The sequence below is a fragment of the Andrena cerasifolii genome, chromosome 1, assembly GCF_050908995.1.
Source record: "Andrena cerasifolii isolate SP2316 chromosome 1, iyAndCera1_principal, whole genome shotgun sequence".
NCBI lineage: Eukaryota > Metazoa > Arthropoda > Insecta > Hymenoptera > Andrenidae > Andrena > Andrena cerasifolii.
Window position 1 is genome coordinate 24,974,219 of NC_135118.1, and position 23,023 is coordinate 24,997,241.

Below are 23,023 nucleotides of genomic sequence, written 5' to 3' on the forward strand. Positions count from 1 at the left end.
AAGGAATGGGCATTAGGAACGTGAGGCACGCAATGTGTTACGGAACACTTAAAAGACAAGTCATGAATTCACAGTCATCTTCACTTCTCTTGAAGTAACATGAACTGTCCTAATAGCAAGTGCCACATGTGCCGGTGATTATGAATGTGATCGAGGCCATTTTTCTTCGTTTCGCGATATTTAGATTACTGACTTAGACCACTTTCATAACCACCGGCACATATATTACAGTATCTACTACTTTGGAAAAAAATAGTTCAAAGTTAAGAGTACATACAGTGCCATTCATAAATATCAGAACACCTGCTGTATTTCCACAAAATGTGATATTTGGTACAGGTTGAACACTTTTCATGCTTTTAATTTCAAATACAACATGAAGTAAAATTTGTTACAGTTCATCGACAAATCCGCAACCTTTTTTCTAGGTGTTTCAAAACTTATGATCAGCCGTGTATATTTCTTCTGATTTATACCTATCCACTACTTTAAACTTCATTGATCAAGCCAGAAAAAGGCACCTCCTCGAGCAATGATGCTAGAAATCAGTATGAACAAGTCTTTTAAGTATGAACAAATAATCGCAAATGGAGGCGGATTAGAAACCAGAATAATTTATTGTTCGTTGTGTAACAACAGTCGCGACCCATTGATCGGGCGCGTTACAAAGAGACGTTGACGAGTACAAGCGAATAAAAGAGGGGAGGGGGGGAAATAAATAAGTCAGTCGTTAACCTTGCGTAGGAGAGACTGGTTCTCGACGGTGAGGCAACGCGTATATTTTTGCATACGCTTAACATTTTCGTTATCCTTGAAAATGGAATCTATTCTCGTCGAGGATCACCCTCGCCTTTCCGATATCGCGAACGGCAGTGCGCCGGCCTCCTCCATGAAAGCTTCGTGGCATAAAAATGGCTTCGATTCGCGAACAGGCATGAGTATTAAGCTATAAAAAAGAATTTGCAACATTCTTCGCACACTCGAATAACAATCATGTTTCCATCTGAACGTTCCAGGATCATAATCTCGCATAACGAAACTTATAAATGTTCTGCGGTTCTTTTTCAATGAATCGGGAGAATACAGTGGCTCCCTTAATCGAAGGAAATAAATGACTTAAGATCCAAAGTTTCGAAATATGGAAAGTGATGTTGGGGGCTGAACAGGGGCGGATTTTGAGATTTTGAGATTTTGAGATTTTGAGATTTTGAGATTTTGAGATTTTGAGATTTTGAGATTTTGAGATTTTGAGATTTTGAGATTTTGAGATTTTGAGATTTTGAGATTTTGAGATTTTGAGATTTTAAGATTTTAAGATTTTAAGATTTTAAGATTTTAAGATTTTAAGATTTTAAGATTTTAAGATTTTAAGATTTTAAGATTTTAAGATTTTAAGATTTTAAGATTTTAAGATTTTAAGATTTTAAGATTTTAAGATTTTAAGATTTTAAGATACGGGATTTGGGAATTTGGAGAATTGTTATCCCTAGGCCCTAGGCTAACAAGCGTCTGTCGCCTTTTCCATGAAATATCACCAAATATTTTAATTCAAAAGAGTTGAGAGAATTTTAAAATTAATTCAATAGAACAACTCACATATGAGTTATCGATAATTAGCTACATGGAAAAAAGTGAATTATTTTTAAGATTTTCTCAAGCCTCTGTGTTTAAACCTTTTTCAATTTCTTTCGCCCCAAATTTTCCGCTCCTCAAAATTTGCCGCCCTAGCCTCCTTAGCCTATATACAAATCCGCCCCTGTCGCTGAAGGATACCGATTATCGAACGGCGCAGCATCCTACTGCCGCAAAACAAGATTACGCGTCTTTCGAAAAATCTGCTTCGATGGATGTTAGACTGCTTTGGTGTGTTGGCGCTAACTGAAGTTTAAGTGACTTCGTTGGAAGCTAATTAGACTGTTCATTGATGGCGAAGCGTCCATGTGGATGTAGCAGTCCAATTCCTTGGCGAGAAAGAAAATACACGAAACTTCTCCACCGTTCTTCTGTGATGAGGTCAGCGATTCAGTTTTGACCAGCTTCAAGGTTGCCGATAATTGTACGGCCTTCCATACGGGCCGATTCTGCTGTTCATTTTGTCGTACCTCAGCTGTTGGAAGTGGCTGTACACGACTAGCCATAAGTACGTGTAAATCACTGGAAAGATATATACGTAACTTGTAACAAGTGTATGTAAATCACTGCTAAAATAGGAGAAATTATGGGCAAGCTTTCGAGGAATGGAGGAGTCTTTAACCCCTTAACTGCTTAATCTATCTTGGAGACATTCGTTGCTATAACAGGCTTGTATGTGTACCGAGCAATAGAGAGGTCTCCATTGCGCATGCTCAAACAGAGAAGTGAGAACTATGCACTTCTTACTACTATTGGGAGATGAGAAGAAGACCGACTACCCGCAAGCTGAAATGTCACAGGGGCAAGGGGAATCCCCCGCTCGCTCCACCCAATTCCTGGCAACGAAGTCCCCCGCGTAACGCAGAACGCGAACGAAACAAATCACGACAGCCCGCGGATATTAAAAGTAGGACTTCTTGGAGGGTGTAGGGTGGAGCGAACGGGCGATTCCCCTTGCCCCTGTGGCATTCCAGCTTGTGGGTAGTGGGTCTTCTTCTCATCTCCCAATAGTACATTAATTCACTTCTTCTTCGCTTTAAATGAGCCGTTAAAGAGTTACAGAAAACGATCGACGATCTATTGAAACTTAACGATCGTTAGAATTTCTAAATACCGAAGGCAGAAGCACAGACTCGATATTCGGCATTCGGCACATACGAAATATTGCCGAATCTGCGGTTCCGCCTTAATTCTGTACCGCCAGATCCACCTTTAACCGTGAATCTGAATAAGGCAGAAAATCTCGGAGTATAACGATAGATTGGAAGTGGAGGTGTAAAGGAAGCGGACGATGTACTCACCGAGGCCTATGAAGCCGCCAACGAGCCAAACGACGCCACTTATCACGTCGTGGTTCATGAAGAACATGATGGCCGTGTAAATGATGCTAATTAGCAGAGCCACTTCCAGAATCAGCCCCAGTACCACCCATGGCAACATCATAAAAGTGTTTCTCTGTGGGAGAAGAGGAACAGTTTTATCATTCCAGATTAGCCTCGCTAGGGGACGTTGGACACGCCCTTCGACTTCTTAAATTCGGGTAATCAAATGAAGAGGAGTTTCAAAGGACATCATGTAAGATTTTATTGTCAGAAGCGATTGCTTGGATAAACCTGATGGACTTTTCTATTCGGTCAGCAGAAGCTAACCAAATGCTGTCCCTCCACCACACTCCTAATACTTTACTTTGTCGAAAAGTATTTTGGCATTGGAGGACACTTATTTATTTGCATGTAGCGTTCATTCGCTCACTGTTAGGTGATGTTAAGGTGCGTAGAGGTGAAATGTCTTTCTTTACTACATCTACTTGTACCCTTGCCAGAAAAGAGGCGAAAGGTCATCGATAGCCAAGGAAAATACTTTGAGTAGAAAGACTTTTAATATTTTTACTTTTATTAGACTTTTTACTTTTATTTTTGCTTTTAACGAAAATGGTTAAAAAAAATTGTTTCTGGAACTGAAATAATTTTTTCTTAATACTTCAATGTCTTTTCTACAAATCGCCGTAAACCTCATCTCCATCCGTTTACTACTTCCATAGTTATAATTTATTGAAAAAAAGTTAGCAGTTACCTTCAAACAGCTGTAAAATCGACATTTTTCAAAATTGTCAAAAATCCTTCGAGATATGATTATATATCCCTAAAGACTACAACATATTCAAATTTCAGCCACATCCGAAATGTTACTGCAAAAAGTGTCCGACTTCGCGTGGAATGTCCCTTGCACCACTCGACGTCTTAAGGGGGAGCCTGGTGTAGCGGATCGAAGAAATCGATTTTTTTTTTTGCATAAATCAATAGTTGAACATCACGACAATATGTTCCCAAAGCCGCAAAACGAAATTCGAAAAATTAAAGCGGATATAGCCGATTTTGCTACGGAGCGCCAGGCTACCACAAAACTTGAAATGTGTTTTTCTCGAAACGACAGTTTTATACTTTGCGGGCAATGTAACTAAAAAAATATTCAACCAATCGACTTGGCCTTGTGCACGGATATTTGTGAACATTTTCTTCATAGTACTAAGTTATTAGTATAATGATATTGTTTAAATAAATAACTTTTTTTTAGACATTTAAGGCAAAATTTCGTTGGAAACAGTGAACTTTTTATTCAAGAGGCCGCCATTTGTTCATTTTGCATCTTTTAAGTTTCAAATTACTTCATTCTGTGCGTACACTCATAAACTAAAAGAAAATTGTTCGATTTGTGGTTTCAGATGAAACCAAAAGACGCTACGTTGCCCGCAGTGCAATAATTATGTCGCCAACGGACTGGGCATAACTTTGTTATTTGCCGCTCTGTTTTAATAATTTTTTTTTGTTATATACCTTAACCTGTTAATACAATATCCTGAAAGTTTCAGAAAGATCTATCAAATACTTTCTTTAAAAAAAATTTCCGAAAAATGCCTCGATTTTCATTTAGTTACACCAGGCTCCCCCCTTAAAGATTGGAGGACAACTCACCTTGAAGACACCAACCAAAAGCAAGATCGCTATGAAGATCGTCATGCAGAGATTTATGGCGTAAATGATCTTGACGACATCTTGGTCCACGTCGATCAGTATCGTCTTCCACTCGACGTTCAGGACGAAGATCAAGACCAGCGTGATGATCGAGAGTATCTACGTAGCGATCAAAAAAAGGATCGTTAAATGTGCTTCAGGCTCGTTTAAATAATATTCCCGCATAGTCACGAAAGGCACTGTACTCACTATGTCGAGTATCCCGATTATTATCGTACCCGCCCTCACGGAGTAGCACCCACAACACGACGAGAGCTGCATCCTGAAAGAAAATGTCAGTGGCGTGAAAACTTTGAACAGGGCGGAGGGGCCAATGTCGTTTTTTGCTTTCCCGATTGTTTCACGGATACGTTTGCCGCGAGGCGCGCACGAATAGACGCCCCAATAGAATTCAGATCACGAGTAGATTTAGAAGCTCAACTGTTGCTCGCGTATTTTTAAAGCTGATCGACAATCGGCTCCTTCTTCTCGGCGAAAAGGCGTTCACCATTCATTCATCGATTGTACGACAGAAAGAGAGCATAAATTATTAAAAAGTTAGGAAGGTAACGCCCAAAACGTAGGAAACACTCCTGTTAATGAGAATCAACATTGGTGTTTCCGTTTGTCCTGTCAGTTTTAATTTTATTGCGGCGAGGGTGCAAACTGTTGTGTTAGAAGTTCTACTGGAGATTCAAGGAGAAAAATGATTTAAGTCCATCTTTGAAATTATTGAGTTTGGATTAGATTTCGATCTGAGTCAGCTTCCTCCCATTCCTTCAGCTTTAATTACAGCGAGGCTGCAAAGAACGAAAGCGCAAGGGCCACTCCGAAATCAGGAAGACACGGTTTAAGGGGACTAGGCAGTCGAAAAATCGTTTTTTTATTGCATTTTCTGAAAGTACTGTCTTTTCGGGAAATTGTAGATTTGGCAGCTAAAAACGTCAAGCGGCAACCTACAGCGTCGCCTTTGCTCAGAAACTTTAAATGCGTTTTTCTCGAATATTTTTTTCTCTTCAGTTTTTCCTGATTGCGAGCGAATTGAGGTTCAAATCCCAGATCTAACCCAAACCTCTGATACGGTCCGTAAAAATTCGAGAGTTTCATAAAAAAAAATTAAGAAGTCACCGGATTTTTTGATTAAAAACCAACTTTCCACTTTTTTTTAATTTTTCCACTTTTGTAATTTTAATTTTAAGTAAAGTTCTATAATTTTTGTTGTTTAAATGTCTAATTATTAGATTAATATACGTATAGTATCATTAATTATAACCACACTTTTTCGTATGTTCAACTATTAGTTCAAAACTTTGTGATTAAAATTGTATTATTAATTATATTATACATATACTTTATTCAAATTTTATTGAAATTAAGACATTATGAGTACATAAGCTGTTTATGTGTTTAAAAATATGGTTAACGTGATTTTATTTTTCCTGTCTCCTTTTTTTGTAAGGGGCCCAATATTTTCTTTTGCGCCCGGGGCCTCAACCGACCTTAATCCGCCTCTGGGTTTAAGCTACTCTTGAATCCATTGTGTGGAAACAGAAATTACTGAACGAGTAAAGTGACGCGAGAAATTTTCACTTCCTTCCATCAAATCTTCGTCATCCTCGGCCGCAGTGTTTGCACAGCGACGTGTCGTAATCGTCCCATTAACATCTCGCTGCGTTACGTCGGGGCTGACGCCTCCGCCGTTCATCTTACTCATTTGTATTTCAGGCGGAACGCGACGCGGAGATTTCTAAAAATTACTCGTATGCAAAACGGAACGCTCGGCGCCGCCAGAGCTCGATCTTAATCGCATACGAACAGCTACGAAACAAGACTTTCCACCCCCTGCGTGCGTAGATACAAATTGCAAACCACCGACTTTCGGTTTCGATTTTAAAAGCACATGACGCAATATTCGAAACTTCACGAGCAAATCAAATTTAAAGCCTTCACTTCTGTTTATCCCTCGCTCGACGTGTGCTGGGTCAAAATAGACCCACCCCCTTATTACTTATCAACAACGTTAATTTAATAAAAATAAGTATTTCAAACCATAGTAAGTTTCGAATCTACCGTGAGAGTTTATTTTCAGAATTATTGGACGAACAAAATTCTGTTATGGGTCAAAATGGACCCAGGGTCCGCTGTTAATGGCTAGCTGTTTGTTGGAGGGGTAAAAATCTTTTTTACAGAATCTTTCGAACGAGGGGGTTTGCAGAGTGGAGCAACGATCAGGGTGAAAAGCAAAGAAGGGAGCAGAGGTCGCCGCGATCCCCACGTTCGTGATATCGAGCGCGTGGCATTAAACAGCAAAGTTTAATTCGCGGCGGGCCGAGAATAGAGGGAATATGGGTCATTGGCATAGGTGGGCAGCGTCTATTTTAGCTTCTTCAGCGGTTTCTGTCTCCCCGTTGCTGACCTTCCTTTCCGCGTTTGTTGTTCCTCCGGACGGCGCATCCGGTGCTGAAAGCCCGAGGAGACCCCCTTTGTCGCGAAGGGAGCTGGGTGTATTATTATATTTAAAGACGCTGCTAATGCTGTTCAAACTTGAACGGTAGAGTCAACTTTGCTTTCAGGTTCTTACGGTCTGAGCAGAATCTATTGGCTGCTGAAAGCTAGTTGCCACTGCTACATTCCCTCCCCCTTGTACAACTTGTCAAGAAGGAACCTTCACCTTTGGTTTGCTCGAGAGTGGAAGCTTAAAGGGATTTTTATCATTTTTTTTACAGGAACAGGTTGTAACATATCCTGGTAAATGTTTTTGGCTTTTCTTAAAACACTTGTTGGGGGTACAAAAAATAAATTGGTTTCATGTTTTCGGTGTTGATGCATTTTCTAGGTGGCGCTTAGTGTAGCGCTGCCAAAAGATCTAATGAACTGATTAAAAAAAAAACCTTGAGGCATTTCATTCGTAATTGGACTCCCTATCGCATGAATGTCTGACATAATTTTTTGAAACAAGGGTTTCTTATCAAAACGCGAAACGAAAGTATTGTTTGTACCCTAACGAATGTATTAATAAAAGCCAAAAATATTTTTTACGATTTGTTATAACATCTTCTTGTGGAAAATGCATAAAAATCATTTAGTTTTCGGACGTTTCGATCGGAAGGTCCCTTTAAGTGAGGGAATGGCAAGAGAGTAGATTTTGAGGGTAGGTAGAGGTCTCTGTGGTTTTAACACCCGTTAATTTTATTCTGACGGTAGTCGATGGAGGGTTGGAACATTGAGCTGTGAACCTTAGAAGATGACAGAATAATGTGGTGGAGCTTTCACGGAGGAAAGCAAAGTTTAATGGCCAAACTTCGTAATTAATTCGCTGAAACGGTGTAGACATTTCAACTCGGTGACCTCGACTAGTTAACTGACTACACCAGCTACCTCAGCCCCTTCTCAAACCTCAACTTCATCAACTAGGTACAATCTACACTCTCAGCAACAAGAACCGCAATTCAATGAAACGAAACAATCCCGATATCTAGCGTAACAAATTTTGCATTAAAAAATACCACACCTCCCAACTAGTGTTCCTGATTTCTACTTATTTTTTGTTTCTCGAGAAATCAGAAACGAGATCATATTTCTTGAGAACTCTCGAGAATTCTCGAGAAATTGAAAAAAATATTGCGAAAATTATAATTTTGGAATAATGTTGATAATATTTATCAAAAACACAAGAAAACTTTAACTAAATCATTATTCCTGTCTAATTTACACAAAACTTGTGTAAACGAAAAAATAGATATTAAATATAATTGGTAAATTTATTTATTTAATACAAAATTTGTACAAAGCGAAACATTACTTTTTGGATTTAAAATTTATTTTTAAATAGCACAATGTGTCTAACGTAGCGTCAGCGAATCTATTTCTTCTTTTCTGGCAAAATTTATTACTTTTATATTTTGTCGTTTTGTAAAATTTTATACGGGATACAATAGTCTTATCTCCTCTTTTCTATATTTCTTCTTTAATAGCCACAATAAACTCATTAGACACTTCATTCAGCATACAATTTTTCTAAATTTTAAATAAGAATTTCAGAGCACCTTCGGCAGTTAATAATATCGAATTTTCTGTACTGTGATTTTCTATTAGAATTCATATGGGTTCTAATGTTATTAATAAGATGTATTACAAATTGTAGATGTGCTTATACGTTCGCGATTAACTAGTAATACATTAATTTACGAAAATAAATGAGATTTATAATATTTTTCCTAGATTTAAGTTTCTCGAGAAATAAGAAATTAGCAATTATAAAATTTCTCGAGAAATTCTCGAGAAAGCATTCTCGAGACGGAACACTACTTTCAACCTCGCTGTAGCGTTTTATTGTTTTGTAGTCCCCGGACGGTTTAATCTTACTTGTATTTACCTGTATATTATGTACTCTAAAGGGGTTTTTCCCGTATATAATAATAATAATAATAATAATATTAATAATAATAATAATAATAATAATAATAATAATAATAATAATAATAATAATAATAATAATAATAATAATAATAATAATAATAATAATAATAATAATAATAATAATAATAATAATAATAATAATAATAATAATAATAATAATAATAACTGTAACACACACCTCTACCCCAATTAACTTAACCGAGAACAAACTATGTCGCAAAAACGGTCATGTCTCACGCTGTAATAGCACGATCCCACGTTTTGTCTCGCCGAGAAACGTGTCGTTTAACAACCTCCCCGTACTCCACCGTGGTTACTACTTTTTCATCGATCGCGATCCAAGGGACAACGGGCCCATTGATCGAAACGATACAGCGCCGATTAAGCAGCTGGTAATTAATCGACAGCCGCGGCTAAAGCGAGATCTGGAGCGAGGCTGGGAGCGAAACGCAGTCACGGTTAATTCACCTTCCGCAATTGGTTGTTGTGTCACACGTAGCCTGGATCGCCGGGCCTTACATGGCTCGTAGAGGAACGGAGGAAGTGAGCCTTTGCCCACTCATGTTTCTTATTCGCCATGGTCAACCGTGCTTTTGCTTCCTTTCGTTTTCGGATATAAGCTGGCGATTCCTTTTATCGTGATTACAGATGTAATGAGCTGTATAGGGAGGTTTGTAGGAGTTCACCCTTAACCGGTGATGTGGAGTCTGGAAGATTGCTGCAGAATTATTAACCGACTTCAAAAAGGAGGAGGTTATTATGTTCAACCCGTATGTATTCTATTTTTTTTTTTAGGTTTGTCACAACTATTTTTATATAATAAGAAGACAAAAAATAAAAAAAATTAAAATCGACTTAAAAAAAAATTAAAAAAAAACAGATTTATAAAATAATGTAATAATTACTTAATATACAAAGTAATAATTACTTAAAAAATATGAGAGTCTTAGATTAAATAAGTGATTAAATTATTTTTTACTTTTTAGTGCATTTCTATTTTTTTAAAGTCGGTTCTAATTTTGTTCCTATAGGTATTTCGTTCTCTTCATTCGACCTTGTTTTACAACATGTCGTTCCACGAAGACAACTTTCAGTGATTTTGAAGAAATATGTAATAAAGTCACTAATAAATAACTGCAGTATAATATGTTAAAAATAAATTTAGGCTTGACTATGTCAAATTATTAAAGAAGAGTCCGTGAGACTCCACGTCACCGTTTATGTCACATAGTGGGACCTACCGGTTAAGGGTTAAGAGGACGGGGTTGCTTCTCACCCCATGGAAATTGGAAATCTTTTTTGGTAATGTATAAGTTGCTGTCTAACTTTCTGCTTGTTGAATGAAGGACTTTTTTGAGTGCTTGAGAGTGAAACTTGGGGTGGTAGTTGAAGTGCCAGTAGTTGGTTTTGATTTCTTCTATGGATCTCTCTCCTCATTTAAATCCAGTGTGTAGACAGCGATAATAACTATCAATAGGACTTAAGATTAATTATTATTGTTCTCTTTATATATTTTTCCCTTTACTTTCTGTTTTGTTTTAGTGGTAATTCTTAGTTGTCTGCTCTGTGTCATTTTCTCTTCTTCATGTCACTGAATGGGTCTTACCTGTTCATTGTAAATAAATAAATAAATAAATAAATAAATATTGAAGTATTAGTCGAGCCCTTTAAATTTTCGACTTGAAAGGGTCTTTTGACTTTCCATGCTTAGAAGCAGGTGTTTCAGAATACTTGAATGCTAATGGCGCGTTTTCAATACTGTCAATGTTGAATTCTTAATGCAAGGCCACCTTGACCATTTGTTGGTACAATCCTCGAGGCTCACCTTTTTATTCCAATTAATTCGTACGACATTCGTGAATCTTTGAAGACACAACTCGATTTCCCAAGGGTTTCCTTACATTCGGTGCCTCGTTTGAGATTCAAGGCCCTTCAGGCAAGAACAGGAGTTAATTTATAAATAATTAAAAATTTGCACGAAGACTTCTCACAGTACTAACAACTCTCAATCATCGCTTCAGATGAATCTACATAAGATCATAGAATTTTTTAACAAATAGACGAACCTTTCCAAAGTGAAATAAAAATCAAATCTAAAATGTCCTTCGTTCTGTTTATCGTCTGAAAAAGAAGGCCCAAAGAATTTATTCAGATTCAGCTAAGGGATGATTTCGCGACTCCCTTAGAATGAGAATTTCGCGGAACACTTGGAGAGATGAACGGAAATGGAGGAAGAGCAGGATCAGCGGCGATCGATGGGACGGGAAAAGAAGATCGCCGTGAGAGATCGTTGGATACGCGTGACCGTGACGGTCAGGGCGAGCACTCGTGCTCGTCGAGGTCTGTCAGACCCCATAAGGGAACGCATCTGAGCCCGTTGTTCCCGCGATTTCTCTCGTTCACCTCGCGTAAAAAGCTGCAACGATTCTGTTGCCATTGCCACCTGTTGCTCATCAATCCCAGTCGGCTCCAAAACACGCGAATCCGTGACCTACTCGGCTTTTAGAGCCTCATCAAATCAGAAGCTTTCGTGGCATGTTCCAGATATATTCACAGATTGTTTCACTTCCATTGCCTTTTGTAAAAAAGCTCTGACTACGAGTGATTATAAGGAACTCCTATAAAATATTCCAAAATAAGGGGGCACATAATTATTGAACGTTAATGAAAAGGGTTCTGAGGGTTTATAGTACGCACTAAGCTGAGTAGAATGTGTTTACTATTTACAAGGGAAGATCCCCAAGTCGGAAATTCAAAAAAATTTGAAACTTTGAGATGGAATTGACTCCTGAAAATCCGGCTATTTTCTGAACTGTAAAAGATGAAAAAAATCTTTCAAGTAAAAGTTACTTTTTTTAATTAGGGCTAGCATTTGGTAACTTGCAGTTCTTACAGTTCGCGAGTTTTGACACAAAATCGGTAAATAGCCGGATTTTCCGCAAAATCAGTTATAATTGTGCAATAACTAAATAATTTTATACCAAAACATAATATAGTAACCTGTTAAAGTGTCCTTCATCTGAATACAAAAGCCATTGCATAAAAATATGCGTGTACTTTCTCAAATAAATTCCCAAAGATTCGATTCTTTTTCTACCTCCTGAGGGTGAATCACCCCTTAAAGGACCATTTCTCAAAACCTTGCGTCACTGAAAGTGTGGAAAATAAACTGATACTCATTTCCATGTAAATACAAGGAAATACCAGAGTTTACTAGATGTATAAAGGAAAGTATAGGATACAAATGTCGAAGCTTCGATAAACGAGACACATCGTGCAAACACTTTTTCCTTCGATCTCGTTCAGTATACTCGGGTCTCGCTTGGCCGGAGAAAAAGCTCGGCCGGAACGAAGTACTGCCACGCGAATTACGCGTCCAGCGATGCGTTGCGGAATAACATTCGCACGCAGCTAGACACGCGGGTCTATAAACGGCGATGACACATCGAATTAGGTCAGCTTAGGTGAATCGACCGCCGCGGGCCCGTGTCAAAGGCGAGACCGTGGAAAGAGCTCGGTGGACCCCGTATCTAATCGCGTCGAATGGGTCAGCGCGTCTAATCGTTTTAATCCCGCCTCCCCGCCAGAACTCGACGCGCCAGCCGGATTGGAAATGTACGCGCGTCCTCCAGGAAAAAGCCGCTAAGTGCGACATTTCGTTTCACACTCGGATACATGTTGACGCAAAGACGGGCCACCCGATTCGAAGCAAAAAAGCAGATGCGTCATCGGGCGATAGAGATGAAGCTCGTCTTCGAGAGGATGTTTTCCTCGCGGCTGCGTTGCGAACACGTAACCTGGGTAGAATGTCTCCTCCGAACCCACCCACAAGTTTCATTCGATACGACGTATGTAGGGGAGACCGGGGCAAAGTGAACCCCGGGGTAAAACCAGCTTCCTTAATTTATTCTTTAAAAATTAAATGTATTTACAAATTTTGGCGACGTTATAAATGTATGTAATACGACAATGATAATTATGCACATTCAGGTATCGAAAAATGGAAATTCATTTAAATAATTAAAATGAAGTTTTAGATACTTCCAATTGTTTTTTTTTAATTTAGCTTTTTGGATAAATGAGTCTTAAATGTGTTATTTTAACTCCATTTTTTTTCTGCGTGTTTGTAACAAGCTTATAAACATACATGTACACGCGTTTGAGAAAATATTGATCCTAACATTATTAAATAATTAATTTTCCACTAAGCAAGCTATTTGCTGACACACCAGAAAAAGATGTTCTAGACGCACGAGAGAACAATCGAAAATCCAGGAAGTATAAAAAAGTATAAAGACAAAAGTAAAGACAGCGAAAAAGGAGATTTTTATAGAATCAGATGAATAAGCAATTATTGTTTAACTCGTGTATATCAAATGTTTAATAATGATATGTGTTTTTACTTATATTTTTTTAAAAATGTTTATTTGTGTTCATATTTGTATTTAAATAAGTGAAATAGATGTGTTACAATTTACCCCGGGACTGGGGCGCATTGTAACAAAGCTTCAGATTTGTTTAAGATGAAGCTAGATGTCTAAGTGTCCAAGAGTTTGTCGCGTACTTTCACGCAATTAGTTCACCACATATGTAAGTTGTAAATCGCGCAAATTATTTCCTGATTGAGGAAAATACTTTCGAGAAAAAACTGTGAAAACTTTTTTTGTTACAATCTGCCCCGGTTTCTCCTACTTCTGGAGAATCCTATGACGAGTGACCAGAACAATCCTATGACGAGTGACCAGAACAATCCTATGACGATTGATCCGAGGGAGTGTTGCAAGAGTGCTATTGGAATGTGAAGGATTTCGCAATTCAGGAATATTTCTTTCCGGTGGAGGATTGATAAGTCTTGGTTTCTTAACTGTTTGCTGTGAGTGGGAAGTGTTCAAGGCGATTGGGGCTCGTAGGTGGAGCACGCAATAGAGAGTTGATATTAGAAGGAAGTTAATTACACGTACACTGCTCTGTCAAAGAGTAAGAACGTTGGATATAGGAGACTTAGGTTTTGTAGAAGGGAATGTAATTCGTGGTATCGATCGGGTAGAGCAGGCACGTTCGAGGTTTACTCTTACGTGGAACAGCGTAGAACAGCCCTTCGGTCCTTGAGAGAAAATGCGTGAGGATAAAGGCGTAGGGTGTGGAAGCAGGGTTAGAAGGGATCGTTAGTGAGGGGCGTAACGATTCGAAGTTACTTAATTTTGTAAAGGTTCGAAGCGATTCGAAAATTCCAGCCGGAATTCAAAGTGATTCGAAACTTCGGTCCAGAGAATTTGAAGCAATTCGAATCTTCCGCTTAGAATTCGAAGCGATTCGAAACTATTGTTCAGAATTCGAAGCGATTCGAAACTTCAGCCCAGAATTCGATGCGATTCGAAAATATTATTCAGAATTCGAAGCGATTTGAAACTTTCGCCTGGAATTCAAAGTGATTCGAAAGGTCGGTTCAGAGAATTTGAAGCGATTCAAAATTTCCGCTTAGAATTCGAAGCGATTCGAAAGTTTCGCTCGGGATTCGAAGCGATTCGAAACTTTCGCCTGGAATTCAAAGTGATTCGAAACTTCTGCCCAGAATTCCAAGCGATTCGAAACTATTGTTCAGAATTCGAAGCGATTTGAAACTTTCGCCTGGAATTCAAAGTGATTCGAAACTTCGGCCCAGAGAATTTGAAGCGATCCGAAACTTCCGCTTAGAATTCGAAGCGATTCGAAACTATTGTTTAGAATTCGAAGCGATTTGAAACTTTCGCCTGGAATTCAAAGTGATTCGAAACTTCGCCCCAGAGAATTTGAAGTGATCCGAAACTATTGTTCAGAATTCGAAGCGATTCGAAACTATTGTTCAGAATTCGAAGCGATTTGAAACTTTCGCCTGGAATTCAAAGTGATTCGAAACTTCGGTCCAGAGAATTTGAAGCGATCCGAAACTTCCGCTTAGAATTCGAAGCGATTCGAATCTTCTGCCCAGAATTCGAAGCGATTTGAAACATTCGCCTGGAATTCAAAGTGATTCGAAACTTCGGCCCAGAGAATTTGAAGCGATCCGAAACATCTGCTTAGAATTCGAAGCTATTTGAAACTTCCGCCCAGAATTCAAAGCGATTCGAACCTTCTATCAAAAATTCAAAGCGATTAGATTTGCTTTCATCAAAGCTACTGAGATTTAAACCGATTTGAAACTCACATCATAGATTCGAAGCGAAGTCTCTGCATTCACAAGATTGCCCCGCCATAGGACTTTTGCTCCTGGGGTCGCGAGTTGCCCGGTCTCGTCCCTCCAAGAGCAAAGAGCAACTCGCGGCTGCTCGTCCGAGCAAATGCTTGAACGGCCCTGGTCTAGAAGGAATTCGAGTGGAATTGTAGGAGAACCAGGATCCGCGTTAAATTTAGGCTAGCCACGTGTGGGGAACATGGAAGAAAAATAGAAAACCACTTGACACGCGGGTTTATGGCGTCTGCTCAATTATTCTCAACCCAGACGCACGACCGTTAACAGGAAGCAGGGAAAGGGTGGGCTGGCCACTTAGCATGGCTTCCTCTTCTTCGATCGGGGCGCTGCCCTTCCTTCAAAGATTACAGAGGATCGATAGTCGAGCCTTTTATTTATAGTGGAATTCCTTCGTTCCTTGATTACGATGGAACGAACCTATCGGTTGCTATCGAACTTCTGCAGGATGATAAATTGGAAGCCACTTTTTTTATATTATAATTAGGACTAGGTACTATTACTATCCTGCGTTTCAACTATTACAATATTTAATCGCAGTGTACCGTTCGATAGATTTTCGCAACTCAGAGAACTTATTTTTACCACTCCTCTATCAAAGCAGATTTCCATTCATCGCAAATATTAAAAGGAAAAGTCATTTTACAGTTATCATTTTCATATTTTTGAATCTTTTAACTTTTCATTGATAATCGTCTTTTTCTAGAAATGTAAATTTGAAATTGCAAAGTGGAAGTTTGTATTTAAAAAAATAGTTGTAGCTAAAAGCCATTTTTTTAAATAAAAATTCACCAACCTTGTAAATTTTACTATTAAAGCCTAAAAACTTACAGAAATATTGGCAAATACATAAAATGTGGTGTGACCACGAGGGGGTAAAATAAAGCTCCCCAGCAGAATTAAATTATCATCAGTCCCACATTGTCAAATTCAGCACAGTGGAAAAAATAAAACACTTCGCGAAATAGAATTCTTCAATACGCAACGAAGCTTGAAAAATAGCTGAATAATTAGAAGAACTCGATCTCTCCTTCTTCTCCAAGCTAGATCTACACTTCAACACCATCCCTATCCACTAAAATAAAAAAACACCCTCAATTTAAAGCAAATTAAGTTCAGCTCGTGTCAATTCCACGCCACCACCATCAGAATACCAAGAAAACACAACATCTCAGCACGAAGCGAAAGGAAAAACAAAATCCCCTAAACTTAACAACCCAGCGGCGAGTGTTTACGTCCACGCGCGACACCCACTCATCAATGACGTCGCTGTTACGATCCATCGAGCCACCATTCGGGGACCGTCAGCGAGTATTTCCGACTCAGATCTTTATCGTGGGCCTTTATTTGTGCAGCATCCGTCGCGAGCTACGAGTCAGGTGCAGCGTTGCTCGCGGAATATCGATTCCGCAACGCGTCGCCATCCTGACAATCGGTTTCCGCGTTCGCCAGGGGAAAAGTAGTGACCACATGCCCCCTACAATCATTCTGCACACTAGAACCTCGGTTCCATTCCACGATCCTTCGGAGCAATCGTTAAAAGACGGACCGTCGACTCCCTTTGCAAATCGCGCTCCACAGAGAGAGGTTGACGGAGATCCACGTGATCCGGGCTGTCTGCACGTTCATGACGCATGTTTCTGCCGCTTAGGCACTTTGCTGCGCACTTTATGCACACGTTATTTCCATGGTTCGGTCGCGAACGAGAGGCTGGCCTCCTTTTACTTTTCCCAGCGCGCAGCGAGCATCCTTCTGCGTCTGTTGTCTACGATCTTCGTGGACCATCCGCGGAAACGTAGATGGTGGTGCGTTAGCCTGAGAAGCTTGTTACTACCTTGGGCTTATATTTTTTTGGACTGTTCCATCGTCTGGATTTCGGTTGTCTGGGTTGGGATGTTTCGGCTTCGTTGAGGCTAGTTTATTTCGGTCTTCGTCGCTGGTGGTTCGGTTGCGATTGATAACGGTGACGGATTGATGAGGGAGGCTTCCACGAGGGAGAAGAAGTAGATGAAGTAATGGAGGAGTGATTAGGATGGAGTGGTAGATGGGCTGTTGGAGGGGACAGACTGTGGAGGAACGTGGGCGATGTATTCTTCTGGAAATTCGGTGAAAGGAAGAAGAGTGTCGATTTATTTAATCATAGAATTTATGTACGTGTGTTTTGCACTGTGAATTTTTGTTCCTGCCTAAGGAGAAAATAATTTGTAGCCCCCAATAATTGAATTAATTTAAATATTTTCAATGAGATTCTAAAGTCAACATTTACGCAATTGAAGTAAATTATTTTTAATTTTATTAATCTCCGATAATTAAGTTCGTTTAAGTTTACTTTAGGAATTAAAGGCTTTGCTTATTTTGTTATTTGGTTAGGTAATTATTAAAATGGAATGCTGGGATTGCGAGCCACATGCTTATTTCTTGTTTTAGAGGAGCTTTGATTTCTTTGATTTGCGCCGGATCGTTTGTTGGTAGGGAAAATAAATGCAAGGGACTTACGTAACAGAGGCGAAGAGATTTACGAGAGGAAAGCGAGCGATAGAGAAACAAAAAGTTGACTGAGGAATTTCAATAACAAGCGAACGATAAACACAGAGTAGTTTGGGGATATGAAGTGGTAAAAACGCAGAAAGTCAATCGGGGGACTAAAGGAGTCACGCGATAAGGACAGAGATGTTCGAGCAAATCAAATAATAAAGAAGAGGAAAGTCGACGGGTGATTCAAGAGTTGAGCGATAAAAACAAAAATATTCGTTAAATCAAATAATAAAAAAGAGGAAACTACTTAGGCAAAGAAATTTCGTTAGCAAATACATCTGAATATGTAAATCAAAAAATTTATTTGTTTGTGTGCTTGTCTGTGGCGTTAAAATTATCGGACAGTAAACTCTGGGGTCACGATATGTGCCTCGGCTGATTATTCCTGGCTAATTCAGATAAATTTGACTATTTTCACACAAAAAAAATTAATAAAAATGAAATTTCTTTTGATAAAATCAGAATCTAAATTACGGCCGAAGCCTCATAGTAAAACTTGTAAATGATAAACACAAGATTTTTCGAGGAAATAACACAAACCGGGAAAGATTTAAAGAGCTTATTTATACACGTTCAAGATTATTACATATTCGCAAATGCAAATAGTTACTTTTTATACTCCATAATCGATGCACCTATACAGGACATTTTTTATCACAATAAGTGGGGGAGACCGGGGCTAGTTGATACAGGGGGAGGTTGATACTACTTTTTACTACGATTCAGTGTACGTCTGTGTACCTTGACGTTAACAATAGTTTTTTAACTGTTTTCGTTTATATGGAGAAACAGTAAATAGTTTTGATACATACAAATTGATCGTCCAAATAACATTTTTTCATTCAGTTTGTATGTGTTTTCTCAACTTTTCGCTGACTATATATTAAAGAGGAAGGACCAAAGTATATTTTGGCATATTTGTTATTAAGGAATTAATTCGAATAAAAAATGAAAAAATTGAAAACAGAATAGCGTATCAACTAGCCTAACAGAGGGGTAAATTGATACAGTTTGCCTTCGTCCAAATAACATTTTTTCATTTACTTTGTATGTATTTTCTCAAGTTTTCGCTTACTATATATTAAAGAGGAAGGACCAAAGTATATTTTGGCATATTTGTTATTAAGGAATTAATGCAAACAAAAAAATAAAAAAATTGGAAACTGCAGAACGTATCAACTAGCCCCGGTCTCCCCTACGCGCAATAACTGTTGTTGCTACGGAATGGGAATTTAAACAGCAGACATTCAAAACGCCCCGTGCCACGTTGCCCACGATATTTGTACGAGTGAAACTTTCATTGAAATAAAAAAGGTATCTTACAGAAATGCAACAAAATTAGCTGAAATTGTAAAGAATGTAACACAGCTTCCATTTTCCTTTAATTCAACACAGCAGTCTATTTTCTTTTATTATTTCTTGTGGTCCTACCAAAAATCTGAATACCTTTTGCTAATACGTTTTGCCACCCATAATCATCAGCTTGTTGACAATGGAAAGAAGCTCGAGTAGCAGTAAGCGGTATGCAGGAAGAAATAATTAAACGCAGAGAGCCGCGATGCATTCGAATCACGCGCAACCAAGAAACGCGCCTCGGTTTCATTTATTTGAGAAACGCAACTGGCATTCGCTGGCCTCCCTTTTCGCTCTCTGTGTACTCGGATGTTGCCGTCTGTTTACCAACGACCACAAGAAACTCGGCCAAAGCATCTGCTTTGCAGTAAAAAGCGGATTCAGGGAAAGGAGGCATTCAGAGTACAATTATAGAATTCAGGTGCATTTGTGTCGTGATATCGTCGCCGCTTAAAACACTTCACCTTTGGTCCTAATAACGATTAATAATAAATTTATAAACCTGTTAAATAATTAATGCCAAAGCACTGCTTCATTTATCCCCTCCACATCTATAACTTGCAAAAGAATATAGAAACAAAACACATGAAAATTTCAATGCTTGGTTGCTAATATTTTAGAATTAATAATAATATTCTAGAATTAATAACAATATTCTAGAATTAATAACAATATTCTAGAATTAATAATAATATTCTAGAATTAATAATAACATTCTAGAATTAATAATAACATTCTAGAATTAATAATAATATTCTAGAATTAGTAATAATATTCTAGAATTAATAATAATATTCTAGAATTAATAAGAATATTCTAGAATTAATAAGAATATTCTAGAATTAATAATAATATTCTAGAATTAATAAGAATATTCTAGAATTAATAATAATATTCTAGAATTAATAATAATATTCTAGAATTAATAATAATATTCTAGAATTAATAATAATATTCTAGAATTAATAATAGCATTCTAGAATTAATAATAAGATTCTAGATTAACAATATCTACTCTAGCCTACATTTCTAGGTCCCCAAATACTCGCTAAAACGTGACAATAATTGACTTTTCCCTAACACCAGTAATTTTCAATCAAACACCAATTACGTTAGAGAATTCTAACACCACACAAGAATGACACTCTGAAATTCTTTTATACCGATCAGTCACCATATTTCAGTTCCGCTTTCCTCCAAAATACACTCGTCTAGATCGTGACCCTTGATTGAAATAAGAGAAGAACACAAGCTCGACGGAAGAAAACAAGCTGCAAGATAATCGATAATGAAAAACTGTCCGATGTTCATCGCTGTAAAAGACAGAAACGTGGACCTGTACTTTTTTCTTTCAGAAAAATTTCGACATCAGGGCCTCGCGAGGACAGCGACGCGTTATCTTTACGAACAGTCTTTCCCAAGCAGCGACAAGGAATTTTTAACGTTATTTGCACACCGTGCACCGTGCGCGGTAAACAAACACTGTGCCCCTGGCAATTTTTATCGCGCGTCCTCGCGACTTCATTATACGAGCAAACTAAAGAAATCGCCGCTTCACAGCGGACGATTATATAATTCCTCATGATTACCAGCGATTACCAAGGCAATGGGCGGCTCTTGTGTCGTGTGCACAAAGTTTCATACACCAACCGCGTTCTTTTTAAAAAAAAAAGCAACTACATAAAATTCAGATTTTTATTCTAGAATTCTGATTATACGTGGATTAAATTAATTGAGAAGCTGATACGGTGAACGACGCAAGTGTCAAAGAAACCAGACACATTATTTCTTTAGAGCAAAAGGTTGTGATTTTTTTTATAAATTTTTATATTTTTAATATTTATTATTTTTATATAATAATATTATTTTTAATATTTAATATTTTTATATAATAATATTATTTTTAATATTTAATATTTTTATATTTTTAAATTTTTATGAATTTTTTAAAACAACGAAATTTCTCATTTGCATATAAATAAATAAATAAATTTCATGCCCTGCGCGGTGGTAAACGCTGTAAGCGCTACAATGATTTATTTCAGTTTCTAGAATAGCTGTCGCAAGATAGATCTGAGATCACAAACACCAAGGTCTCTACGGTTAAAAAGAAAATACAAAAAATCTTCACTCCTGCCACTTATTTGCATGATTTACCATTTCAACTCGTGTGCTAAAAATGCTGGTCAGCGATCGAGTGCTTTTAATTACTAAAGTTCCCAAGGACTATACAGTAAAATCGATGTGGAACGGCAGGAGAATCCTCGAAACTACCGCGCAGTTTATTCGTCATGTGGGATTTGAAACTTGCGCTTCGGTACGTTTCACTTTCCGCGTCCGCTACGAGCTTATTAAACATTCTGCTCTGGCAATTCCCACCGAAACGAATGGCCAATCAACAACCCATCGATCTCCCGAAAGATTCCAAAACCCAAAATACAAAAACCACTTTGTATCGTAGAAGCTTTTTCACTGTTCACCGTCGACGGAAAGAAGATCGACTCGATCGCCGCCCACCGTCACTGTCTTTCAAATTTCCTTTCACTTTGAATTTCGTCGCAACGCGTTATACTTTATTATCATAAAACACATCGTAGAACGCGATCTTTGTGGCTGCCGATCAATAGTTCGCAATCTACTCACTTTTTTGCGATCGACGAAAACGGCCAGGAGGATCGTTCCCTCGGGAGGAAGACGAAGCTTGCGTCGGCGAAAAGCCGCGGAGCCGGGCCAGCGAGGCCGAGAAGAGGAGACGAACGCTTTGGTCCCGCGAGGCGCAACGAAATTACGCTTAGGTCCAGCGCGGTCCGCTCGCAATAGGAGATGGTCAGAAACTGTGCCAAGAACAGCACGCCGCCGCGCCAAACCGCGAAGCTGTACACCTACGACCCACGGCGACGCGTACACCTACACCGGTGGCTAACCAACACACCGCTTCGGAGACCAACGCGCTCGGCGATCGGCTCTCCTCTCCTCGAGCGCGATCGGCTATCGACACAGGCACAGAGGGAACTTTTGCGTTCGATCAATCAATTTCGGGGATGGTAGCCTTCGCTTGAGAACAGGGTACCTTCAGCCTGTCTATTAAGTTGATGCTACTAACCCTTTGAGCAGGATGGACGGTGTTCAATAGACCGGGCGAGAAACGCCTATGGGCGTTCAGTTGGTGTAGTAAGTAAATGGGACTGAAGTACTTCCGCACGTGATATACCGCACGCGATTCTACCTCCGTACTCGAATGGTTAATTGATTCCGTAATAACCGACGTAAGTCGCGGTAGAATTTATGTACGTGCGTAAGTAGTCGAGTTTTATTAGATCGCGAGATAAAGAACGGTTAAAAGTCATATTTTTACATGACTGCATTAATTCGATGTAAAGCTTTGGATTTTAAATTCTGCGTTTGTACCACTCACCTACTTAGCGACTCCGCCATCTATGGGATATGTGCTTTAAGATATGGACGTTAATGAAATCGACGGAGTAAACAGGAACTGTATTTCATTAAGTGCATTAAGCTCGTTGAGGGCTGCAATGAAGGAGAGGGGTTGGGAGGTCGAGTGAATTGAACGGAGTATCTGCGTCTGAGAGCCTGAGAAGGCCGTTCGTCTCGAGAGAATTTTCTGGTGGCGAAACTGTGTAATCGAGGAGATATTAGGTGGTTTTGAACGGTGGAAGCTTCTTTTTAATTTAGTTCCTTTGCGATTGGTCCTTGGTGGAGAATTGTGTGCAGCAGAAATGTGCGTAATGCACGTTGTATGGAAGAAATAAGTATGCGATGTGTGATGCAAGTAACGCGTGTCGTATGTAATAGAAATGATTGGTAGAATGTTAATTCAAAGCGATCT

The 23,023-nt window shown here is 38.8% G+C and overlaps 1 protein-coding gene across 1 annotated transcript; it reads right to left on the minus strand.

The window, feature by feature from the left end:
• Window positions 1-598: 598 nt before the first annotated feature.
• Window positions 599-22,087, minus strand: LOC143371514 (uncharacterized). The gene is made up of 5 exons (XM_076816755.1): window positions 21,820-22,087; window positions 4,854-4,926; window positions 4,605-4,763; window positions 2,934-3,087; window positions 599-2,154 (listed from the first exon to the last, which is right to left on the minus strand). Exons 2-5 carry the CDS (start codon window positions 4,923-4,925, stop codon window positions 2,039-2,041), a joined length of 501 nt encoding a protein of 166 aa, XP_076672870.1. The 5' UTR covers window position 4,926; window positions 21,820-22,087; the 3' UTR covers window positions 599-2,038.
• Window positions 22,088-23,023: the final 936 nt, after the last annotated feature.

Coding starts and splice junctions, on each gene's coding strand:
- LOC143371514 (XM_076816755.1), bottom strand. CDS start 4,925: ATGCAGCTCTCGTCGTGTTGTGGGTGCTACTCCGTGAGGGCGGGTACG. Junction 4,764..4,853: donor TAATCGGGATACTCGACATA/GTGAGTACAGTG, acceptor ATCGCTACGTAG/ATACTCTCGATCATCACGCT. Junction 2,155..2,933: donor TGGCGGCTTCATAGGCCTCG/GTGAGTACATCG, acceptor ATATCTTTCCAG/TGATTTACACGTACTTATGG.